Genomic DNA, 27,535 nt, shown 5'->3' on the forward strand with positions numbered 1-27,535 from the left:
GGGTATTCCTCATTCTGATTGGGAATATGCAGATGATATTCTGCTCTATTTGAGAAATCCAGAAACTACTATTCCATGTTTGCTAGAATTGATTGATACATTTGGAAAATTTTCAGGTTATAAAATAAATTGGAGTAAGTCTGAAATTCTTCCTTTAAATGTGTATTGTTCTAAAGGATTATTTGATTCTTTTCCATTAGACGATACAGTTAAAGAGAATGAAAAACTTTTATTAAAAAGAGTTACAGAGTTGTGTGAGCAATGGAATCCATTATATATTTCTTGGTGGGGGAGAGTTCAAACTAGTAAAATGATGATATTACTTACCTGTGGTTTGTTATCAAATGAGTATGATACCAATCATTTTTCATGGGTCCTTTTTTAAAAAACTTAACGGTATCCTTATGAAATTTCTTTGGCAAGGTAAAATGCATAGTATCTCTTCAAAAACCAGGGACAGCAGGCAGATATTCTCACAACCCACCCACCTCCCCTGGTTGGCTTCTTAGCTAGTTATCTGAACTGAGGTACCTCACAGGAGATACGCGCCCTGGCACTTGCGCATGCACGATGCAGCACTCATAAGCTCTTAAAGATCTTCAAGCAAGTCTGCTTGCGAGGCTGTCCACTGCGAGGCTCCGTCGGTGACGTCACCCACCTATTGAGAATATCTGCCTGCTGTCCCTGGATAACAACTGTTACGGTAAGTAACTGTGCTATTCTGACACATAATTTAAAAAAGAGAAAAATTTCTGCACGATGGGTCCCCCACTTCTTGACTGCTGAACAGCAGCAGAAACGCCTGGACAATGCAACCATGCTGAAATAAAGGTTATTGCAGGTATACGGATTCTAGGAGATGTTATTTTAAATGGTAAACTGCTTGATTTTTCACAGTTGCAACATAAATATGGTCTAAACAAATCACAAAGCTTTAAATGGTTGCAGCTGAAGCAGGCTATTCAGGAGGGGTTCCCTGAATGAACAAATCTTAACAATCAGTATAGTCTGGAATTCTTATACTTTCAGGCAGATTTCTTGGGACACGTGGTATAAATTGATATCTGAATTTATGAATAAAAAACCAAAGGCTGGTCTTAGAGACATTTGGAGCATTGAGATTAAGCATCAAATTTCTGCATCTCAATGGCCACGAATTTGGTCTTGGAGAATGAGATTTACAGTGTCTGCATCTATGAGACAAACTTAGTTCTTTTTGTTACATAGAGCATTTTGGACCCCAGTTAGATTACAAAAGTTGCATAGCTCTAAGTCTAATAGATGCTGGCATTGTAATCTGTAAGCAGGGACTCTAGATCATTTGTTATACTTTTGTCCCTGTATCATGGCTTTTTGGAAATCAATTTGGTCTCAAATTAATTGTTTATTAGAAAACCATGTAGCTCTATCATATGATACAATTTATTTGGAATGTCTATGAGAACAAAAAGTCAAATTTCATCAAGTAATAATAAACTTTTATTAATAATGACAGGAGTCGCCATTCAACATATCACCAGAAATTGGAAAAATTACACCAGACTTAATTACACCTTCTGGTGGAATTCGTTGTGCCATATATACAAAATGGAAAGAGCAATTGCTATACAAAAAGGGAATTATAATAATTTTAAAAAGATTTTGGGGCCATTGATAACTTATTGTAATGATTAGACGTCTTTTTACACTGAAAGTATAATTATAATTATGGAAAAGGGGGTGGTATATAGTTATAATATAGGTTTAATTAATTCTATGAATTTAACACATGTGTGATATTTTCTTTTTGTTTAAGTTTTTTTATTGATTTTTTTTCATTTAACAACAAGTGTCATAAATTTTCATACAATTATCTTAATAATACACTTGATATTTCTATAATGTATTTTATACATAACATTTCTTATCTTATATTTCTTATGATTTTATATATCATATAACTGTAATTATTTTTCTTATAAAGTTATACAACATATATATTGTAATGATTTTATCAATTATTTTTTAAATTATTAACCTTTTTCCCTTCCCTTTATTACATTGTTTTCATGTAAGAATACCATCTATTAATAATATTTTATTTATAATTTATAATAAAGAGTATAAACCCCCCTCCCATATCCCCTCCCTCCCTTTCTTCTTTAACTATTTTCTTATTATGGGAAAATGAAATTCAATTATTACAATATTTTGTTAATGGTCCCCAAATCTTTTTGAATTTATCCATATATCCTTTTTGTGTTGCAAATGTATGTTCCATTTTATATATATGGCAAACTGAGTTCCACCAAAAATTATAGTTCAATCTGTCACAATTTTTCCAATTGTGTGTAATTTGTTGTACTGCTATTCCAGTCATTATAAATAAAAGTTTGTTGTTATTTGATGAAATTTGACTTTGAGATCTCATTGCAGTACCAAATAGAATTGTATCGTATGTCAAGGCTACAGGATTTTCTAACATCCTATTGATTTGGGGCCAAATTGATTTCCAAAATGTTAATATGAATGGACAATAGAATAAAAGATGATCTAATGTCCCTGCTTCAAGATGACAATGCCAGCATCTATTAGACTTAGAGCTATCAATTCTATGTAAACGTGTAGGGGTCCATAAAGCTCTATGTAAAATAAAAAACCAAGTTTGTCTCATAGATGCTGACAGTGTACATCTTATCCTCCAAGACCAAAGTCGTGGCCATTGAGATGCATTGATCTGATGCTTAATCTCAATGCTCCAAATATCTCTAAGACCATTTTTTTTCTTTTTATATACAAATTCAGATATTAATTTATACCACCTTGCGGCCTGGTGACCCATGGAATCTATCTGAAAACATAAGAATTCTATATTATGATAATTATTAAGATTTTTCCATTCAGGGAACCCTACCTGAATGGCCTGCTTCAATTGCATCCATCTGAAATATTGTGATTTATTCAAACCGAATTTATTTTGCAATTGTGAAAATTCAAGCAGTTTACCTTTATTTATTACATCTTCTAAAATCCGAATGGCCTGCTTCAATTGCATCCATCTGAAATATTGTGATTTATTCAAACCGAATTTATTTTGCAATTGTGAAAATTCAAGCAGTTTACCTTTATTTATTACATCTTCTAAAATCCGAATTCCAGCAATCATCCAATGTTTCCAGATAATTTTAAAACCGCCAACTTTGATCTTTGGATTGAGCCATATTGTTTGAGTCGTTGATTTAGTTATTGGAATAGGAGTTAGATTACTTATATATCTTATAGTTTTCCAAGTATCAACCAATATTTTGTGATCCTTATATAACCTTGGCATTTGAATACTGATAACATGACTTAGACGTAAAGGAAACATTAATCTCCATTCTAACCAGAACCAATCTGGTATATGTTCAATGGGTTCTGGGAGGATCCAATACATACCCTGACGCATAATATAGGCTTGATGGTACCTATAAAAATTTGGAAAATTTACCCCTCCCTCCGCAATTGGTCTTTGTAATGATACTAGAGCAATTCTGGGGGGTTTTCCAAGCCAAATAAATTTTGTTAACATCTTATCCAGTTTTTTATAAAATGACCCCTGAAAAAAAATTGGTATCATACCCATTTGGTAACAAACTACTGGTAATATCATCATTTTTACAGTTTGTATTCTCCCCCACCAGGATATGCACAGAGGATTCCATTGCTCACACATTTCTGACACTTTTTGTAATATATTTTTTTCTTTTTTTTTTTTAAATTTTATTTATTGAATTTTTCAATTTTTACAATGTTTGAAATTCAAGTGATATAATTAATTACTATATATCATTGTATCTATCATTAATACAACTTAATTTATAAACAGTATATATTATATATAATCAAAAGTTATACATCCCTCCCCTTTTTCCAATTAATGATTCTAAAAATTATACATGTCCCTCCCCTTTTCTATATAAGTATTATAATTGTGCTAAGAAATCTAATCATTAGAATAATTAGTCAATGGTTGCCAAATTTTATTGAAATTATGAATGTTCCCGTGTTGTAATGCTATTACTTTTTCCATTTTGTATATATGACAGACAGAGTTCCACCAGAACGTATAATTTAATTTGGTATAGTCTTTCCAATTCTGAGTTATTTGTTGCATGGCGACTCCTGTCAATATTAATAGTAGTTTATTATTGTTTACTGAGATCGGACTCTGAGTTCTCATTGCAGTTCCAAATAATACAGTGTCATATGAGAGTCCTACATGATTTTCTAGTAATTTGTTAATTTGGGGCCAAATCATATTCCAAAAGGCATTTACACAGGGACAAAAAAAAATTAGATGATCTAACGTCCCTATTTCTATTTTACAATGCCAGCATCTATTGGATCTAGTATTATCTATCTTTTGCAAGCGCGTAGGGGTCCATAACACTCTATGTAATAAAAACATCCATGTTTGACTCATAGATGCTGACTTTGTAGATCTTAATCTCCAGGACCAAAATCGTGGCCATTGAGACGCAGAAATTGTCTGTCCAATCTCAATACTCCAAATATCCCTAAGACCAGTTTTCTTTTTTTTATTTAAAAATCCATATATCAATTTGTACCATTTTGCGGCTTGGTGACCCAAGAAATCCGCCTGGAAACATAAAACCTGCAGACTATATTGAGTATTAAGATTTTTCCATTCAGGGAACCCTACCTGAATGGCCTGCTTCAATTGCATCCATTTAAAATATTGTGATTTATTTAAGCCAAATTTATTTTGCAATTGTGAAAAACTAAGCAGTGAACCTTCTGAAATGACATCATTTAATGTTCGTATACCTGCACTTATCCATTGTTTCCAGACGATCTTAAATCCGCCAATTTTGATCCTGGAGTTTACCCAAATAGATTGATTTAGTGATTTACAAATTGGATCTGGTGATAGGTTATTTATATATCTTAATGTTTTCCAAGTGTCTAATAATATTCTGTTTTCTTTGTATCTTCTGGGCATTGTTATACTAATTAAATGATCTAAATGTAATGGGAACAGGAGCCGCCATTCTAAATATAGCCAATCTGGTACATTCTCCATGAGATCTGGGAGGATCCAATACATACCCTGTCTTAGAATATAGGCTTGATGGTACCTATAAAAATTTGGAAAATTTACCCCTCCCTCCATAATTGGTCTTTGTAAAGATACTAAAGCAATTCTGGGTCTTTTCCCAAACCAAACAAATTTTGTAATAATATTGTTTAATTTTTTATAAAAGGACCCCTGAAAAAATATTGGTATCATACTCATTTGATAACAAACTACAGGCAATATCATCATTTTAATTGTTTGAATTCTTCCCCACCATGAAAGATGTAAAGGATTCCATTGTTCACACATTTCTGTAATTTTTTTCAATAAAAGTTTTTCATTTTCTTTGACTGTATCATCAATTGTATTTTTGATCATAATTCCTAAATATTTTAATCCTTCCTCTTTCCAAATAAATGAATATGAATCAAATAATCCTTTGGTGCAGTGAACATTAATTGGAAGAATTTCTGATTTACTCCAATTAATTTTATATCCAGAGAATTTTCCAAATTCCTCTAGAAGATGAAGTAAATTTGGAATAGTAATCCCCGGTTCTCTCAAATATAATAAGATATCATCTGCATATGCAGAAAGTTTATATTCCCAGTAAGAAAATGGGATTCCCCTTATCTCCTTAGTTTGATTAATTGCAATTAACAAGGGTTCTAGAACAATATCAAAAAGTAAGGGAGACAAAGGACATCCTTGTCTAACTCCCCTTTGCAAATTAAATTTATCTGATAAATTGTTATTTATATATAATCTTGCACCAGGAGAGCTATACAATGTCTGAATCATTTTAATAAAACCGGGTCCTATTCCAAACCATTCTAGAGATTGATACATAAATTTCCATTCTACTCTATCAAATGCTTTTTCTGCATCCAAAGATAGCATAAAAGTTGGATCATTCATATTTTTTGCTAAATTTAAAGAGTGAAATGCTAATCTGGTGTTATGTGATGAGTGTCTTTTAGCAATAAATCCTGTTTGATGTACATCAATAATGAAAGGAAGAGCTTTTGCCAATCTTATTGCTAGTACTTTAGAAATTAATTTACCATCTACATTTAATAAGGAAATAGGCCTGTAATTTGAAACCAAGGTAGGATCTTTGTTTGGTTTTGGTAAGACAATAATTAATGAATCAGCCATAGTACCTGATATATTTCCATTATTCATTTGATATTGATACAATTTTAATAGATATGGTAAAATAATGTTTTGAAATGATTTATAAAATTCAACCGTATAACCATCACCACCCGGAGCGGATCCAACTCTAAGAGACTTCAATGCTGATTCTATTTCTTTTAAAGATATAGGTTCTTCTAAACTTCTTTTTATATGATCTGGAACATTTGGTCCAATAAATGAATTTAAAAATTTTTGTCCATCTTGTTCTTTATTTTCATAAGATTCAGAAGAATATAAATCTTTATAAAAATCAAGAAATTGTCTTAAAATGTCTTTATTGTTAGTGTGTGTATTACCTTGTATATCTTTAATTGCAATAATCTTGGATTTTCTTTTTTTTGCTTTAAGGAAATTTGCCAATAATTTTCCAGCTTTATTTGAATTTCCGTAAAATTGAACTTGTCTATTAAATAAATCTTTTCTCACAAATTGAGAAGAAATCTCATTATATTTAACTTTTAATTTTAATAAATCTTGTAATGTTTTATTTTCCCATTTTTCAATTAATTTATTTTCTAATAATTTAATTTGTTTTCCTAATTCAAGAAATTGTTTTTTATGTTGTTTATTAATATATGCTGAGTATGAAATAATATTCCCTCTCATTGTTGCTTTAAAAGCGTCCCATAAAATCTCAGCATTAATATTATCTGAATCATTAATTTGAAAAAATTCTTGTATTTTTAATTTAAATTCTTCGAGAAAATTTGAATCCGCTAAAAAAGTATTATTAAATCTCCAAATTGAATTTAAATGTTCAATATCATAATTTTGAAGATTAATCCACACACCAGCATGATCCGAAATTATAATAGGATCTATAACTGCTTTTATCACACGCTGCGCTAGGTTATTAGAAACAAATATATAATCAATTCGTGAAAAGGATTTGTGGACCTGAGAACAAAAAGAAAATTCCTGATCATTAAAATGAAGAATACGCCATATATCTACTAAATCACAAAATTGAATCAAATTATCTAAGCCTAATGATTTCATAATTCTACTTGGTTTTTTATCCAAAATTGGATCCATTACAGCATTGAAATCTCCTGCTACTATTAAATTAGATGTAGCCAGTGGTAAAAGTAATTGTTGAATTTGTTTGAAAAACTCCATTTGATTCGTATTAGGAGCATATAAATTGAATAAATTCATGGTTGTATTTCCCAGATCCATTTCGACATGCACCCATCTACCTAAGGGGTCATAATTTATTAATTTGAAATTCGCATTGCATTTTTTGTTTATCAGAATAGCCACTCCAGCTTTTTTCTTTAAAGCCGGTGCAAATAAACATTTAGAAATCCAACCCCCAGATAATTTTTTAGATTCAGTTTCAGAAAGATGGGTCTCTTGTATGAAGTAGATATCCGCATTTTGATTTTTAAGGAACGATAATATTTTCTTTTTCTTAATAGGATGATTTAAACCATTGACATTCATAGAATAAATTTTTATATCCATCTTATTTATCATTAAATTTTAACCAATATTCTATGATAATATACATGATTAGATCTCAGCACAATTAATATATATTGATTCCCATTCCCACCCTCTATTTTCCCTCCCGACCCTCCCACTATCAATGTTTGTCCTGGAACACACATTGGTCATGCAAAACCTAAATCCCCTCCCCCAGGCAACTAATCATTCATAAAAATATTCTCTAATTCAATACATTTCATATTTCTTTATCCACCTTATTATTCATTTAAACCTTCATTAAATCCCCTTGTATATTATAGTTCATATCAAATTAAATTTGATAAATCATATTAATCTTTTCAAGTCTTAGATATAAATAATATATTACCCCTTCAATAAATTAAATATATTTCATATATAGTTCTAATTTCATATATTCAAATTAGATATATCTATTCCTATATATATAATATATATAATAATAAATATTTTAGTAAATCATTTTATATATTTGAAAATCATCATTTATAGTATCGTAATATGTATAGATAAATATTTATATCAAAAAGATTTTATAATTAATACCTATGTTATAATAATTTCCCATTCATTTAACCGAATCCAAAAAAATTTTTCCATTAATATTAGCAGAATTAAATATAGATGTAGTAATTCATATAAATTATAATTGGATAAATCATCTTAATATTTTCAAGTCTTAGATAAAAATAATATATTCTCCCTACAATAAATTTAATATATGTAAAATATAATTCTAATTCCATATATCATATTGTAATAATAACATTTTTAAACATCATCATTTATAATAACATAATATGTATAGGAATTAAATATCTATGTTATAATAATTTCCACACTCATTTAATCAAATCTAAAATAATTTTTTTTTTTTTTTTTTTTCCAATTAATAATAGCAGTATTAAATATATATGCAATAATTCTATAATAGTATTCAATTCAATTATAATGTAAATTTATCATAACATCCAATATATTAATAATAATTGAATCAAAAATTATAAAATATTTTTTTTTTTTTAATGGATGGAATAAAATCAAAAATTAATTTAAGTCATAAAATTCAATATATTGTAATAAAATTTGAATCAAAAATTGTCATTCTTATTTTATCTTGCATTTTCTATATCCTTTCTTCAGATGAAACTTCCATTTTATTCTGATTATATGTAGACATTAGTTCCTCTTCTTTTTTCTTTCTTTATTTCCATCTATTTTCATTAGATAAATTTGCTTTATTCTGCTTTATTATGTAGACATTGGTTCTTCTTGTGTCAAAAATTCTTTCAGTTTAGCAGGATCTTGAAAATACATAGATTTATTTCCTGTAGAAATTCTCATTGTAGACGGATAGTAAAGACCATACATGTAGCCCTTTTCTTTTAATTGTTGTCTGAATGTAAGGAATTGTTTCCTTATATTTGCAGTATCTTTAGCAAAGTCAGGAACAAAAATCAGTTTAGATCCTTTATACTTTAGGTTTTTTTTTTGCTTTTGCCACTTTTAAGATCTCAAATGCTTGTTGGTATCTTAATACTTTGAAGATCAGAGGTCTAGGAGCTGTCTGGTTTGTTTGTTTTCTTGTGGGGATTCTGTGGGCACGTTCTATCTCCAACGGCCATTTAGAATTCAGCTGCAGCAGTTTAGGCAAAAGATTTTCCAAGAACTGTATAGGGTTTTCTCCTTCAATATTTTCAGCTAAGCCAAGGATTCTAATATTCTTTCTTTTTCCTCGATTCTCCATATCAATTAGTTGATTTTTTAAGGCTGTTACATTTTTCTTTTCCTCTTCACACTTTTGTGTGAAAGTTTCCAACTGACAGATTCTTTCCTCCATCACAGACATTCTTTGTCTGTCAGTTTGGATTTCTTGTTTCAGGTTAATCAACTCTTCCTTCACTTCTGATAATTTGTTGGCATTATCAGTCAGCATTATTTTTATTTTAAATAATTCCGCCATGATGTCAGCTTTTTCATTAATTTCATCTGCTTCCAGCGGGATTGGTACGCTGGACGGCGATACAGGGGTTACCTTTGACCTTTTTGCCGACACTCCCGAAGTACAAGGTTTTTCATTTTTTCCTTGCCTTATCGCTGCCATTTCCGCCGTTGATTTTTATTATTTTTAAGTCGGACAAGTAAATAAATAGTTTTATTTTATTCAGTTGTTGCCTGGGACTCAGGAGCTCTGCGGTTAAGCTGCCATATCGTGCGCGCTCCAAGCCACGCCCTCGTAATATATTTTTTTCATTAATTTTCATTGTCTCATCTACAGTTTTTGTAATCCAAATTCCTAAGTATTTTATTCCTTCTTCTTTCCAAATAAAAGAAAATGAATCAAATAGACTTTTTGTACAATGTACATTGAGTGGAAGTACTTCTGATTTATTCCAGTTTATTTTATATCCTGAAAATTTTCCAAATTTTTCAATCAATTCAAGCAAATTTGGAATGGTTGTTTCCGGATTTCTCAAATAAAGTAAAATATCATCAGCATATGCTGATAATTTATATTCTCTATCTGAATGTGGAATACCCTGTATCTCCCTTGTTTGTTCTATAGCTAATAACAAGGATTCTAAAACGATATCAAAAAGCAGTGGAGATAGTGGGCATCCTTGTCTAACTCCCCTTTGCAAAATAAATTTTTCTGAAATATTATTATTGATGTATAATCTAGCAACAGGGGAGTTATACAATGCTTTTATTATTTGTATAAAACCGGATCCTATACCAAACCATTCCATTGCCTGAAACATGAAGGTCCATTCCACTCTATCAAAAGCTTTTTCAGCGTCTAATGAAATAGAGAATGTTGGGTCATTAATGGATTTTGTCAAATATAACATGTGATGTGCCAATCTAGTATTATGAGATGAATGTCTTTGAGCAACAAAACCTGTCTGATGCATATCAATAATGAAAGGGAGAGCTTTAGCCAATCTTAATGCTAATGCCTTGGTCAAAATTTTTCCATCTACATTTATTAAAGAAATAGATCTATAATTTGAAACCAAAGTGGGATCTTTATTTGGCTTAGGTAAAACTATAGTTATTGATTCAGCCATAGTACCTGTGATATAACCTTTATTTAGTTGTGTCTGATATAATTTTAATAAATAGGGCATTGTAATGTTTTGAAATGATTTATAAAACTCTACTGTATAACCATCTCCACCTGGAGCGGATCCAACCCTAAGGGACTTCAATGCTGTATCTAATTCTTTTAAGGATATTGGTTCTTCTAAACTTCGTTTTATATGTTCAGGAATTTTCGGTCCTTTTATTAACTTTAGAAATTCTAAACCATCTTTTTCCTTTTCTGAATAAGGCTCGGAAGAATACAATTTTTTATAGAATTTCACAAATTGTTTCATTATGTGATCATTGTGAGATAACATTTTTCTATTCTCATTTTGAATTGCAATTATTTTTGTTTTGTTTTTTTTTTGCTTTGAGATAATTTGCTAGCATTCTTCCTGCTTTATTTGAATTTCCATAATACAGAGCTTGTTGTACAAATAAATATTTTCTAATGATTTTTGAAGAAATTTCATTATATTTACCTTTAGTTTTTAACAATTCTTGTTGTGTCAAATAATCCCATTTTTCAATTAATTTTGATTCTAGAGACTTTATTAGTTTTTCTAATTCTGTAAATTGTTTTTTTTCTTTTTTTATTTGCATTGCTGAATAAGAAATAATTTGTCCTCTAATGTATGCTTTAAAAGCATCCCATAAAGTCTCTATGGAAATTTCTTCTATATCATTAATTTGAAAATATTCTTCCATTTTTTCCATAAGATTTGTACAAAAGTCAGTATCTGCAAGCAGTGTATTATTTAATTTCCATATATTTTCTGATTACAATATTTATGAAAAGGGTGGGTGGGGAAGGGAGATAATTTATGTATTTAAGATGACAACAGAAAGAATTTCAAGTGATGTGTATGATTCAATTGATATAATATTATATACTTGAAGTAAGATGAAAAATGAATAAAGAATTTGAAAAAAAAAAAAAAAAGAAACAAAGATTCGACGTTGAAGTTCAGGCATTCTTGAATCGCATTGTTTCTATTGATGAAACGTGGCTCAGAGACTTTGAGCCGTACAGTCTAACGAATGGAGAGCTCCATCTTCCCCACGACCAAAAAATTTTGACAAGCTCAATCAAAAGTCAAACAAATGATGATTTTTGTTTATGATCATGAAGGCATCATCATCACAAAGTTCCATCACAGACAAAGTTCCATGTGGAAGAAGTGTCACAGCAGTGAATTATCGTGATTTTTTGCAAAAAATGCACAAAACCCAACCTCAGTTGCTCTTGGCTGGGCCACTCATACTTCACAATAAAGCTCACCCACACATAGGAAATGTCATCATTGAAAAACTACGCAAATACTGTTGGGAGGTGTTGGATATGCATCCTTTTACATTTTCAAAGGTAATGCATAAATTTTCTCAAATAGCAAGTATAGATGTATATGGATATTTTTGTACATTCCCTTTGAAAATTATTCTGTTATTTTAGTTTATTACAAATTGTATAGATATCTGCTCATGGTTTTCTTCTGATTTGTAGACCGGGATGCTGTTTTGGAACTAGAAAATAAACTAAAAGAAATTCAGAAGACTGCTGGAGCCAAAGCATTATACTATGGAGCAATATTCCTGTGGCTTGTGGGTCGAAATGATAAAGCAAAAGAATACATTGATCGAATGCTAAAGGTTTCTAACAAATCAAAAGAGGTATGAAAGGTTGCTTATGTGCAGTGTCTGTAAATCATACCATTTCAAATCAAAATATATGATATCAAAAAATCCAGTATCTCTAGTTAATTACAGAATGTTACTATGTGAACATATTGCAGTTCATTATATAGAGGACAATTTTCAAAGCTTTTTTATATGCATAAATAGCTAGCTATTTTACCATGTTAAAAACCCCACTGAAAATTGTCCTTCTTACTATAGGGAAAGGGAATGGTAGCTTGTATAGCGCCTTTTGTCACTTTGTAATTTCAAATGCTGACATTCAAAGCTGTGGACACTGGAGGATTAGGGCCTAGATGCACAAAAGTCAGTCAGTATTACCAAGCGGATCGCTGTTGGCTGATTCGCTGGCCGATTCCCCAACAGCGATCGATGCACAAACAAGTTTGCATGCAAATGATTTGCACGGAGGAAGAAATCATTTGCATGCAAACACGACCAATTCAATCGCTCAGTGAGCGATTGACACATGCGCAAAACCCTACAGCAGTGACAGGAAAGAAGCCTCCTGTCATTGCTGTTAGGGCTTCTGCTTTTTTGTTTTTAATGGCACAGATGTTGTGCTGTTTTAAGCTGTCCCATTGAAAAAAAAGCCCACTGCGCCATGCCTTCCCACCCTGGGCCGGTACCCTGAGCCGCCAATACCCCCAAAAAATGTCAGGAGAGATGCCCACTCCCTCTCCCCCCTGAAAAAAGGCAGGAGGGATGCCCACTTCTTCCTCCAGGCCCCCCTGTCCTGTACCTTAAAATTTGGGAGCAGGAGGTACCAAAAAAACCTCCAGCTCTTCCTTCCTTGACGATGACACTGGGCCTTAGGCCCCTCCCTGTGCATCAGGGACTTCCTTAGGAAGGAGCCCAAGGAAGACCCTGATTGGCTCAGATGCATCAAGCTTCTCCTGCCGTTTTATGTTTGAGGGGGTCACTGCATTTGCCAGGGGGGGGACACATGATTTTCAGGGGTCACTGGGGAGGGCTTGCGGCGGCGGTTGGGGATTTTGTTCATTTTTTAAAAAATGAGACAGATATTTTGCATGTGTAATACACGCAAAATATCTGTGCCATTGAAAAAAAAACCCAGGCAGACCAGTTACCAACAGGTCTAGAGCAATTGGATTTTACGATTGGTAAAACCCGATGCTGAATAGCCAAGCAATATTTGTGCATCAGTCGCTATTAGCTATTGGCTATTTTGCATGGCGTTTTACTAATTTGCATGGGTTGGATCGGAACAGATTGTTAAGTGGGCATTGCGGAATCCTATCTGATTGATCGCTAAACTGGTCAAACAGGTTTAGCAACAATCAGGACACCATTGGTCAGTTTTATGCATCCCCCAGTAAGTGACTTGCCCAGGGTATCAAGGAGCAGCACCAGGATTTGATTTCACAACCTCTGGGTGCAAAGGCAGCAGCTCAACCAGTGAACCACAGCCCTTCCTCAGAGGTTATGAGATCAAATCCCGTTGCTGCTCCATGTGACCCTGGGCAAGTCACTTAATCCTCCAGTGTCCACCGCCTTTCATGGCAGCTTTAAAATGCCAAAGTGACAAAATGAGGGCATTATGGTGTTCAGAAAAGGGCAGGAAAGCTATGATTAAGTCATTGGAGCAAAAGTACTAATAATGGGCCTTTTATTTCTTATATATTTGTAACTGCTGTGTGCTGCAAATTGAGGTTTCCCTTTGAATATGTATTTGCAGTTCTGCAGATACAGTATACTTGCAAGGCTGCAAATTCCATGTTTAACTTGAAAATTGCTTCTGTAGTAGTTTTATGGTCATGAGTAGCCATAGTTTGTGCTGTAAGCCAGTGCAGTTTTTCATTACAAGGGCTGATTGAAAAGTAATGAGACTACCTCTGGTTTGTTTCCCCCCCCCCCCAAGAAGTAGACATGGCTGGTTCTTGTGAAGCTCATACATCAATGTTACTGAACCTGCAGTTGGATTACTGTAATCTTCATTGTTGGGTCACAGCAAGAGGAAGAACTTCATACGTTTCGTCATGGCAGATGAGGAAGATCTGTCTATGAGCGCATGCCAGAGGTGTGTGATTAACACAAAATTCAGACTCAGAAAGAGTAGTCATGAAACTGTTGAAATGATAATGGCAAGCATATGGTGGTGAAACAATTAGCTATGCTGCGTACTCCTGCAGACACATCTTCCTCATCTGCCATAATGAAACGTATGAAGTACTTTATCTCACTGTGATCTATTCTATAGAGTATGGCATTTGTGTTCTGTTGGAACTGGATCTGGGAGTCTTTTAGACTTCTCACATATACATTTTGTTATAAACGCACCATTAAAGTGCAACCAATAAGACTAGCTGCTTCTGGTCCATTAGGCTGGCAGCTAGATAGAGGCAGAATAATATTAAAATCTCAGGATCCTACTGGTAACTTTCCTTACATGACAAGTGTTATGGCTTGGCAAGCATGCTTCTAACACAGCCATCACTGCTTTGGAGTAATAATTTTATTCCCTTTATTGATATTAATTATTTTTCAAAATGTTTTTGTTGGTATAGGTTTCTTGTTAGTACAGTATTAATTGCAACAGTGATAAAAAATATTTTTACAGTATTACTTAACATTTGATATATATTATATTTTTTATTATTTCAGAGTTTAGTGCTCAAAGGATGGGTGGATTTCACATCTGGCAAAGATTTTATTGTAAAGAAGTCAATCAAATACCTAAATGAAGGAATACAAGACACTAATGATATATTTGCAATAATAGGAAAGGTATGATAACTAGTTCTGTCCCTTTCTTTTAAACTTTTCTTTATTTCTTGTGAACTATATATTAATTTACCTTAAAGTTGGCCATTTGTCCTAAAATATTGTTTCCCAAAAGACATGTGGAGAGACATTTTCAAAAGGATGTCCAAGTCAGAATAAAGACTTATATTCAAAATAGGGAAATCTAAGTCAGAATGTCCTAAGCAAATGCCCATCTCACATGTATTTTTGAACAGGATACAGCCTGTTCAAAAATATGTGAGATGAATCTGTGCACTTGAAACGTCCAGCATGAACATCTACTGTATTTTATAAACTGAAATATCCAAATTTTGAATGAGGGGGGGATGGAATAAGGGACATGGATGTCTGTCTACCAGCATTCTTAGAAAATGGCCAAATAGATATCCATGCAGAACAGAGGGTCAGCCTAGTAGTTAGTGGAATGGACTGTAAACCAAGGAACCCATTTTCAAATCCTACTTTAACTCTTTGTTTTTGTAATTGTGAGCCCTCCAGGAATAGAAAAATACCTACTATACCCAATGTACACCACTTCAGTAGCCTTTAGGCTTGCAAATGCCTTATATATTTAGATACAGTAGGTCATTTTTCTATTTCTGGAGGGCTCATAATTTAAAAAATAGTTGAAGTGGGATTTGAACCTGGGTCCCTTGATTTATAGTCCACTGCACTAACCATTAGGGTACTCCTCAGACCTGTTCCTGCTCTGTTAAGAATTTCCATAATGCCTGAAGCTTACAGAGCCTGGTATTCCGTTTCAGGGGAGAGGGAGGGAGACAGCAACCACTGGGGGGATTAATGTCATGCCTTAATCCCTTCAGTGGACAGCTGCTCAATCAGAGCACCTTTCTGTAACCTGTAATCCCCAGAAAATATCCTCCCCTAAACATACGTATCTTGTACTATTCAGCCAACTCCTGATAAAACCCAACAAACAGGTAACATAGCATTTTTGATTAATGTGAGTTTTTCCATGTGATATAAGCATCCCATGTTTTTGTGAAAGAACACCAACCTTCTGTTCCTTTGCACTTCAGTTTTGACATTAAAAAAAATAAAGTTTAATTTACACAATACTGAGTCCAGCGTTGATGTATTAACTTGCTTCTAGAATTGAATCAAAAGTAATTTGCCTGCAGTGAACAAATAAGTAGCAAATTTATGGGTTGTTTTTGCCACTGGTGCTTTAAAGTGCAGAAGTTAACTGTCCGGTGTACAAGGGTAAGAAATGTGTATAATATGCAACAGTGCAAGAATATTACTCCAATATTGCTGTACTTTAGAACAAGATCACCAAATGTGGTCTAAGTCTCTTTGTTCTCCATACAACCTCTAGCACAAAATGGTTCTTGCATTAAACATGTTATGCAGGCACTTTGCGATGTAATACCACTGGTATAGAACTTTATATCCGTTTTCAATCATAGTACTTGATATAGATCCCTTGAGCAGGTAAGTAAACAAGCTTCCAAGTTTATTATTATTTTGATATACAGTAAAACCTTGGTTTGCGAGCATAATTTGTTCCAGAAGCATGCTTGTAATCCAAGGCACTCATATATCAAAGCAAATTCCCCATAGGAAAAAATGGAAACGCACACGATTCATTCCACAATCCAAAAGCTTTAATACAAAATATACCGAAAACATGCTTGTAATCCAAAACACTCGTATATCAAAGCGAATTTCCCCATAAGAAATAATGGAAACTCAAGACGATTCATTCCACAACCAAAAAACTTTAATACAAAATACTGTATGTACTTGTATTGCAAGACCTCACTCGTTTAGAACAGTCACTACACTCCTGCAGCATCAGAGAAAAGAATCATCAGCTCAGTTGTGATGATGTGACGTGTGTATATTGTACAGCAGGGGTGCCCAACACGTCGATCGCGATCGACCATTAGCTCAGGAAGGCAACGCGAGTCGATCGCGGAGCCCATCCCGGGTTCCGTGATAGACTCGTGTTGCCGTCCTGATCTACCGGGCCGATCAGCCTTCCTCTCCAGTGTTCTCTCTAGGGCCTTTTAGCTGGGCAGTCCGCCCAGCTGACATCTGCTGCTGCCGCCGCTGCTGAACATTTAAAAAAAACAAAAAAAAAACCCGGCTTGGAGATTTCAGCCCGTAGCGAACTTATGCTCCGTGGTTCTAACGTGTGCGTGCCGGCTTCCCTTCTCTTCCCTCCGAAACCAGAAGTTATGTCCGGGGGTGGGGGGGGAGAAGGGAAGCCGGCACGCACATGTTGAGAGCCCTGAAGCAAGCGCTCGCTATGGGCTAAGGCGGGAGACAGGTTAGTGAAGCATTTGCTCTTCTTGCTGCCGGGTCCTGCCTACTTTCTGTTTCCGCGAAGGCAGGACCCGGCAGCATTTCCCCCAATAGGTCGATCGCGATCTTGGGCCAATCAGCCTTCCTCTCCCCGAGGCAGAATTGACGTCGGGGAGAGGAATGCTGTCGGCCGAAGCAGGGAGAGCTTGGGGCGTCGTCGGCTTTCGGGCCTGTTATTGGTGGCGGTTTGAGTCCTGGTCCCCGATGGCAGTGGCAGTGGCTTGGGGGAGGGCAGGGAGAAAGAAAGGAAAAGGGCAGGCAGGGAGACAGAAGGAAAAAAGAGAAACAGAAAAAAAAGAAAGGGAGGCAGAGAGAAAGAAAGGGCAGGGAGAGAGGAAGGAAAAGTTGGGGGAGGGAACGAGGTCTGGAGGAGAGGAAGCATACAGGCTAAAAGAAGGGAAGAAAGATTGGATGCACAGTCAGAAGAAGAAAGTGCAACCAGAGACTCATGAAATCACCAGACAAGGTAGGAAAAATGATTTTATTTTAAATTTAGTGATCAAAATGTGTCTGAATTTATATCTGCTGTCTATATTTTACACTAAGGTCTCCTTTTACTAAACCGCAATAGAGTTTTTTAGCGCAGGGAGCCTATGAGTGTTACTGAGGTGATAGTGCATAGAGTCATCTGCTTTGACCTCTTTGAAAAACCCTGGAATAGGAATGATAATTAACATTTTCTATGCGTACAGTGTGCGTTGTGTTTTTTTTTAATTTTATTGTTGGTAGATCATTTTGACTTGGTCATTTTAAAAGTAGCTCGCAAGCCCAAAAAGTGTGGGCACCCCTGCTGTACAGTATGTACTCGTATTGCAAGACTTTGCTTGTTTAGAACAGTCATTACACTCCTATAGCGTCAGAGAGAGAAGAACCATCGGCTCAGTTATGATGTATGTATTCTGTATGTACCTGTATTGCAAGACATTGTTTGTATATCAAGTTAAAATTTAATCAAATGTTTTGCTTGTCTTGTAAAACACTTTCAAACCAAGTTACTTGCAATCCAAGGTTTTACTGTATTGCCAATTGAAGCCATCAAGGCAGTTTACAATATATAATACAAAGTAAAATAGAGAAATTACATTGCTGTAGGAGAGAAGGTCAAAATACCATATGAAGACAGGATAACACATGAAAAGAAGATACAGGAGAGAGAAGGGGTAACTGGGGAGAACTACAATTTTAAGATAGAAAAGATGGGGAGGAAAAATCAAAAGATGGGGGTTCAGATTCACACCTTGCTGGAAATCAATCCTTTGTTATTATCTCTGTAGAAAGTTAGGCTTTTTGACTGAATGAAGAACAATTAAAGGCATTCTAGAATAGATATGTTTTCAGTGATGTTTTGACCTTATCGAAAGATTTCTCCAATCTGAGAAAGATTGGGAGAGTGTTCCATAAAGTGGATTCTGGAACTGAAAAAATACTGACGTGTAGTGTTGTAAGTAAGGTGACAGAGGAATGAAATTATCAAAATATTTTGTTGAAGTCTGTCTTATTTTGAAAGCTAATAGCAAGATTTTATACGTTATCCGATAAGTAATTGAGAGCCAGTGGGCAGATTTTTTTTTTTTTTTTAATCTTTATTCATTTTCAATCTGTCATCAAGTGTACAAATATCAAAACAGCAACATGGAAAACATCACTTGATATTCTTACCATTAAATCGTGTAATACATATATTTATCCCTCTCCCCTCCCACCAATCCCACTATTTTCTAAAATGAACAATAAAATATAATACTCTCCCCCCTCTCTACAATAACTGGTGTATATTTCAATAGAAAAAATGGTGTTTAATCATTACAAAAGGATGTTAATGGCTCCCAAATTTTAATAAAGTTCTTATAATTTCCATGTTGTATAGCTAATGATCTTTCCATTCTATACATTAGACATAATGAATTCCACCAAAACTTAAAATTGAGTCTACTGTGATCTTTCCAATTATTAGTGATGTGTTGAATGGCAACTCCAGTCATGATCAATAAAAGGATGTTATTATGTGAAGATATTTGACTCTTTTTTTCTCATAGACATTCCAAATAGTACTGTATCATAAGATAATGCCACGTGGTTTTCCAATAAACAATTTACTTGATCCCATATTGAGTTCCAAAAGGCTAAGATATAGGGACAATGAAACAAAAGATGGTCTAAAGTCCCTTCTTCAAGATTACAATGCCACCATCTATTAGACTTTGAACTATTTAACTTTTGTAATCTAACTGGGGTCCAAAATGCTCTATCCAAAAGAAAAAAACATATTTGTCTCATAGATGCAGACATTGTACATCTCATCCTCCAAGACCAAATTTGTGGCCATTGAGATATTGCTTAATCTCAATGCTAATTTCTAAAATGCACGTGCATAGTTCTGCACGTGCATTAAGATCATCTTCCCAAAATCTATTATTTGTTCCCTCATTAAAAATAATAGGCACTCGTAGATTAGATATGTTCTCGGTAGTGGGCCCCCAATGGTGGAACTCATTGCCCCAAAATATAAAAATTGAAAAAGACATTTCTTCCTTCAAGAGATCTCTGAAAACATTTCTTTTTAAACAGGCTTTTAATATATAAAATTTATCCTAATTTTTGTTTTAAGAATTTCCTTCCTCCTCAATGTTTTTCCCTTAAATGTGTTTCTCATTATAACAGATGTAACTTTAACCCCCCTTCCCTTCCAATTGTTGTTAGTCTTGTCTTACTTCTAATGTTTATATATATTGTTTGTATTTTAACTTAACTTATTGTATTATTATGTACATCGCTTTGTATAAAGATATAGCGATTCATCAAATATTTAATAAACCTTGAAACCTTGAATGCTCCAAATATCCCTAAGACCATATTTAGGCTTTTTTTTTTTACATATTCACTAATAGTTTAATACCACTGTGTGGCCTGGTGACCCAGAAAGTCCACCTGAAAACATAAAAATTCCAGACTGTATTGGGTATTAAGACTTTTCCATTCAGGGAACCCTACCTGAATGGCCTGCTTCAGTTGCAACCACCTAAAACTTTGTGATTTGTTAAGACCAAATTTATGTTGCAACTGTGTAAAATCAAGCAGTTTACCATTTGAAATAACATCATTTAAAGTCCGTATTCCTGCAATCATCCAATGCTTCCAGATGATCTTAAAACCGCCAATTTGAATTTTGGGGTTAAGCAACATGGTTTGATTTGTTGAATTACTAATAGGAATAGCTGTTAAATTGTTGACAAATTGTAAGGTTTTCCAAGTATCAATTAAAATTCTGTTATCCTTATATAATCTGGGCATCTTGATACTAAGTACATGACAAAGATGTAACGGAAACATGAGTCGCCATTCCAAATATAGCCAATCTGGAGTGTATTCAATGAGGTCAGGGAAGACCCAATACATACCTTGATGTAAAATATAGGCCTGATGGTACCTATAAAAGTTTGGGAAATTTACCCCACCCTCCTTAATTGGTATTTGTAAAGATACTAAAGCAATTCTAGGAGTTTTACCTAGCCAAATAAATTTAGTAAGAATTGAATTCAACTTTTTATAAAAAGACCCCTGAAAAACATCGGTATCATTCCCATTTGATAACAAACCACAGGCAATATCATCATTTTAACAGTTTGAACTCTCCCCCACCAAGACAAATGTAAAGGATTCCATTGATCACACAATTCTGTTACCTTTTTTAATAAAAGTTTTTCATTCTCTTTTACAGTGTCATCTAACGTGTTTTTAATCCAAATTCTTAAATATTTTAATCCATCTTCCTTCCATACAAAAGAGAATGAATCAAACATGCTTTTTTACAATGCACATTAAGAGGAAGAATTTCAGACTTGTTCCAATTTATTTTATATCCTGAGAATTTTCCAAAATTTTCTATCAAATCTAACAGGCAAGGAATGGTTGTGGTAGGATTTCTCAAATAAAGTAAAATATCATCTGCATATGCAGAGAGTTTATATTCCCACTCTTTACGAGGGATACCCTGTATCCCCTTTGTTTGTTTAATCGCTAACAATAAGGGTTCTAAAACAATATCAAAGAGCAAAGGAGATAATGGACAACCCTGTCTAACTCCCCTATGCAAATTAAAACATTCTGACAAATTATTATTAATATACTAGTATTATCCCAGGACAAGCAGGCAGGTATTCTCACTAGTGGGTGATGTCATCCGACAGAGCCCCGATACGGACGTCTCACAAGCATGTCTTGCTTGAAGAAACTCAGAAGTTTCGAGATGCCCGCACCGCGCATGCGCCAGTGCCTTCCCGCCCGATGGTCCGGGCGTGTCTCCTCAGTTCAGGTAGCTAGCAGAGAAGCCAACCCAGGGGAGGTGGGTGGGATGTGAGAATAGCTGCCTGCTGTCCCTGGATAACAACTATTATCCCAGGACAAGCAGGCAGCATATTCTTGACTGATGGGTGACGGCACCGACGGAGCCCCGGTACGGACACTTTTAGAGTGATTGCACTCTAAGAACTTGGAAAGTTCTGGAGACCGCACCGCGCATGCGCGAGTGCCTTCCCGCCCGACCCCGACGCGCGGTCCCTCAGTTTCTTAGTTTCCGCGGAGCTAAGAAGTCGCATTTTCAACGGCTGTTGAAATATTTTTTTCATTCGCCTTCCCGCTCGCGTAAACTTTTTCGGGTTCTTTTTGCCCTTCCCTTTTTTCTTTAAAAAAAAAAAAAAAAAAAACATTTTCTCTCGTTTTTGTCAAGTTTATTGATTTGACCCGGCGGGGCCTACTGCCATCATCGAGGCCTCGGCCTTCGATTTGGCAGAAGCCGTTTTTACGTTCATGCCCCCCCAACCCGGGTTCAAGAAGTGCCAGCGGTGTGCACGGCCTATTTCACTGACAGACCCGCACAACTGGTGCCTTCAGTGTCTGGGTCCGGAACATCAGGCCTCTACCTGCACCCGCTGCGCCACTTTGAAAAAGCGGACTCTCAAAAATCGACAGATACAGCAGAGGCTGCTTTTCGGCACCGACATGTCCGACCCCGCGTCTTCGGCGCCGGTCTCGGTACCTGTTTCGTCGGCACCCACCTCATCGACGCCACGCGATAAAGCGTCGGCGTCGCAGCATGCAGGTAAGCCGGCTAAGAAGCCTTCCCCGCTGGAACGTCCTCCGGTCTCCATTGCAGAGAGCCCAATCCTGCCGACCGTGAGGCGCCAGCGGAAGCGCTCCGCCCCTATTGAGGTGAGTCCCTCGACATCGGGCTCCTCATCTCCGGGGCGTCGAGCGGCACCGCAGGTACCGCAGAAGAAAAAAGCGGTACCGGTGCCCTCACTTGATGATTGCATTGCGGCCATCTTGCAGGTACAGCTGAAGGAACAGCTCAAACAACTCCTTCCAGCTCTCCTGACGCCGAGCCCTCCGGTATCGGTCCCCACTGAGCAACCGGTACCGATCGTGGAACAGTCTGTAGTGTCACCATCCACTCCTTCGGTACCGGTACACTTGACCTCATCGGCATCGATGCCTGTCCTCGCACCGGAGCCTAGGTCTCATCATCAATCGGTACAGACATCGGCTCCGGTGCGACCGATAACATCGCCCGGTACCGCGTCGGTGAGGTCGGGTAAGTCGGTACAGAAGTCCCGACACCGAGAACCATCCACCCCTGAGTCTCGGGACCGTGGTCCCCATGTTCGAGACCCTGATCTGTGGGGCGACTCTGAAGAACCTCTTCAGTCAGAAGGGGAGTGTTCATCAGAGGAAGACGAGCCTGTTCTTCAGGATATTTCCTCCAAACCTGATTCCACCTCTTTCTCTTCTTTTTTAAGAGATATGTGTGAATCTCTTTCTATTCCTTTGGAGGCTGAGTCTAAAAAGTCCAAAGCTTTTTTGGACGCTCTTGATTTTGACCAGCCTCCAAAGGAATTCTTGAAACTCCCTTTACATGACATCCTGAGGGAGACCTTTTACAAGAATCTGGAGACTCCTCTTACTATCCCGGGAGCCCCTCGCAAATTGGATTCCCTTTATAAAGTAATCCCTATTCCTGGTTTTGATAAACCACAGCTTTCTCATGAGTCTCTTCTTGTAGAATCCACCCTCAAGAAGTCCTTAGGAGCTAGTGTCTATGCCTCTGTCCCTCCTGGCAGAGAGGGTAAAGCCATGGACAAATTCGGTAAGCGACTTTACCAGAATGCGATGCTTGCTAATCGTTCTGGTAACTATGCTTTTCATTTTTCGTTTTATTTAAAGCATCTCCTTACCACCATGGCTTCCTTTGAGCAGTACCTTCCTGTGGGGAATCGTGAGGCTTTTCATCAGTGCTCTTCAGCTCTTTTCCAGCTCAGGAAATTCATGGTAAGATCTATATATGACACTTTTGAGCTTACCTCTAGAGCAACAGCCATATCTGTAGCCATGCGCCGTTTGGCTTGGCTCAGAGTCTCTGAGCTTGATGTTAATCATCAAGACCGGTTGGCTAATGCCCCATGTTTGGGGGATGAGCTGTTCGGAGATTCTATGGACTCAACGACCCAGAAGCTCTCGGCTCATGAAACCCGCTGGGATACCCTTCTTAAGACCAAGAAGAAACCTCCACCTTCTAGGCCATTCAGACAGCAAACGGCCTATCAGCGGCGTTTTGTGGCTCGCCCCTTGCAGCCTTCCACTCAGGAGGCAGCGTCAACAGCAGCGGCAAACACCTAGGCCTCAGCAGCAACAACCAGCTAAGCAGCCTCCTCCACAAAAATCGACCCAGCCCTTTTGACTTAATACTCGAGGGCATAGCCAGCGTTCAACCATCTCCTCTCCTCCCTCAACCGATAGGAGGACGACTGTCTTTCTTTCTCAGCCGGTGGGAAGTTATCACTTCGGACCAGTGGGTCCTCAACATCATCCGCCACGGCTACTCTCTCAACTTTCACACCCTTCCGGGCCAAAGTCTACCAAAAGAGTCTGCTTTGCACACTCCTCAATCTGCCCTCCTTTGTCAGGAGGTTCAGTCCCTCCTACTTCTGAACGCCATAGAGGAAGTTCCTCTGGACCAAAGAGGGCAAGGATTCTACTCCCGGTATTTTCTAGTCCCCAAGAAAACAGGAGACCTCAGACCAATTCTAGATCTGCGAGATCTCAACAAATGTTTGGTCAAAGAAAAATTCAAGATGCTATCTCTAGCTACGCTTTATCCTCTCCTCGATCACAACGACTGGCTATGCTCTCTCGATCTCAAAGAGGCCTACACTCACATTCCAATTCATCCGGCCTCCAGACAGTACCTTCGCTTCATGATAAATCACTGTCATTACCAATACAGAGTGCTCCCCTTCGGTCTTGCCTCCTCTCCAAGAGTGTTCACAAAATGTCTGGTAGTGGTGGCAGCGTTTCTACGCTCCCACCACCTTCAGGTTTTTCCCTACCTGGACGATTGGTTAATCAAGGCCATTTCATCTCAGACTGTTCTTCTGGCCACCAACCAGACCATCTTTTTTCTACAACTACTGGGGTTCGAAATCAATATACCCAAGTCTCACCTTCTGCCTACGCAGAGACTTCAATTCATTGGAGCGGTACTGGACACGGTCCAGATGAGAGCCTTCTTGCCGGACAACCGTCTTCACAACCTCCAATCGCTCTGTCAGCAGGTGCTCTCCCAGCACTCCATTTCGGCAAAGCAGATGATGATTCTCTTGGGTCACATGGCCTCCACAGTTCATGTCACACCCCTGGCACGGCTTCACCTGCGCACTCCCCAATGGACCCTGGCTCTCCAGTGGTCTCAAGCGACAGACTCTTGCTCACGACACATATCTGTGACATCGTCTCTTCGTCAGTCTCTGCAATGGTGGTTGATATCCTCAAATCTCTCCAGGGGCCTTCTGTTCCATCTGCCTCCTCATCATCTGGTCATCACCACCGACGCCTCCCCTTATGCATGGGGAGCCCATCTGAACGAGTTCCAAACTCAGGGCCTTTGGACTCCCCAGGAAAAGAAGCATCACATCAATTTCCTGGAACTCAGGGCAATGTTCTATGCCCTCAAGGCCTTCCAACACCTTCTATTTCCTCAAGTCCTTCTACTTTGCACAGACAACCAAGTGGCCATGTACTACATCAACAAGCAAGGGGGAACGGGCTCTCGCCTCTTATGCCAGGAAGCCCAGAGAATCTGGTCTTGGGCATCCTCGCGCCGCTTATTCCTGAAAGCGATTTATATTCAAGGAGAACAGAACTTCCTAGCGGACAAGCTCAGCAGAGTTCTCCAACCCCACGAATGGACTCTCGACCCATCGACTCTACAGTCCATCTTTGCACAATGGGGCACTCCTCAGGTGGACCTTTTTACAGCTCCTCACAATCATCAGTTGCCCCAATTCTGCTCCAGACTTTACTCTCCTCACCGTCTGGCAGCGGATGCATTTCTTCTGGATTGGTCCAATCTATTCCTTTATGCTTTCCCTCCTCTGCCTCTCATGCTTCGGACCTTGTTCAAACTAAAGAGGGAACGGGCCACCATGATCCTGATAGCTCCACGGTGGCCCAGACAACATTGGTTCTCCCTTCTACTTCAACTCAGTTCCAGGGATCCATTTCTACTTCCACTGTTTCCATCTCTGCTTACACAGGATCAGGAAACCCTCCTCCATCCCAACCTGCAGTCTCTACACCTGACAGCTTGGTATCTCTCGGGCTGACTTCAACTGATCTTTTGCTGTCTCAGCCTGTTCGCTCCATCCTGGACGCATCCAGGAAACCAGCCACTCTACAATGTTACCATCAAAAGTGGACGAGATTTTCTTCTTGGTGTCTCCTACATCATCATGACCCCAAGTCTCTTGCAGTGGAACCTCTATTGGATTATCTGCTTTCTCTGTCTACTTCTGGTCTCAAGTCTACTTCCATCAGAGTTCATCTCAGTGCCATTACGGCCTTTCATGAGCCGGTCCAGGGGAAACTCCTTTCAGCTCATCCCCTGGTCTCCAGATTCATGCGAGGTCTTTTCAATCTGAAACCACCTCTCAAAGCACCTCCGGTGATCTGGGATCTGAACGTGGTTCTTTCCGCCTTGATGAAGCCTCCATTCGAACCCTTGGCTACTACCTCTTTCAAGTTTCTCACTTGGAAGGTACTTTTTCTTATTGCTCTCACCTCTGCCAGGAGGGTCAGTGAGCTACATGCACTAGTTTCTGATCCACCTTTCACTGTCTTTCATCACGACAAGGTGGTTCTACGTACACATCCAAAGTTTCTCCCTAAGGTTGTTTCTGAGTTCCATCTCAACCAATCTATTGTTCTACCTGTTTTTTTCCCTAAACCTCACTCCCATCCCGGAGAACAGGCTCTTCATACTTTGGACTGTAAGCGGGCTTTAGCTTTCTATTTAGACCGCACTAAGCCCCACAGATCATCTCCCCAACTTTTTCTGTCCTTTGATCCGAATAAATTGGGACGTCCTGTTTCTAAGCGTACGCTATCTAATTGGCTTGCTGCGTGCATTTCATTCTGCTATGCTCAGTCCGGACTGACACTGGAAGGTTCTGTCACGGCACATAGAATTAGAGCTATGGCAGCATCTGTAGCTTTCCTTCGTTCCACGCCCATTGAGGAAATCTGCAAAGCTGCTACGTGGTCCTCAGTCCATACTTTTACATCTCATTACTGTCTGGATGCTTTCTCCAGACGGGATGGACATTTCGGCCAATCTGTTTTACAAAATTTGTTTTCCTAATGGCCAACCTTCCCTCCATCCCTCTTTTTGTTAGCTTGGAAGTCACCCATCAGTCAAGAATATGCTGCCTGCTTGTCCTGGGATAAAGCACAGTTACTTACCGTAACAGGTGTTATCCAGGGACAGCAGGCAGATATTCTTGCGTCCCACCCACCTCCCCGGGTTGGCTTCTTAGCTGGCTTATCTTAACTGAGGGACCGCGCGTCGGGGTCGGGCGGGAAGGCACTCGCGCATGC

The 27,535-nt window shown here is 37.4% G+C and overlaps 1 protein-coding gene across 1 annotated transcript in view; it reads left to right on the forward strand.

The window, feature by feature from the left end:
• TTC21A (tetratricopeptide repeat domain 21A) overlaps nt 1-27,535 on the forward strand; it is a 323,520-nt gene that overhangs the window by 43,646 nt on the left and 252,339 nt on the right. The window contains exons 4-5 of the mRNA XM_033931720.1: nt 12,321-12,487; nt 15,137-15,259. Of these exons, the coding sequence (XP_033787611.1) occupies nt 12,321-12,487; nt 15,137-15,259 (290 nt within the window). The remainder of the gene's footprint in view (nt 1-12,320; nt 12,488-15,136; nt 15,260-27,535) is intronic.

The sequence above is a fragment of the Geotrypetes seraphini genome, chromosome 2 (genome assembly GCF_902459505.1).
Source record: "Geotrypetes seraphini chromosome 2, aGeoSer1.1, whole genome shotgun sequence".
Classification (NCBI taxonomy): Eukaryota; Metazoa; Chordata; class Amphibia; order Gymnophiona; family Dermophiidae; genus Geotrypetes; species Geotrypetes seraphini.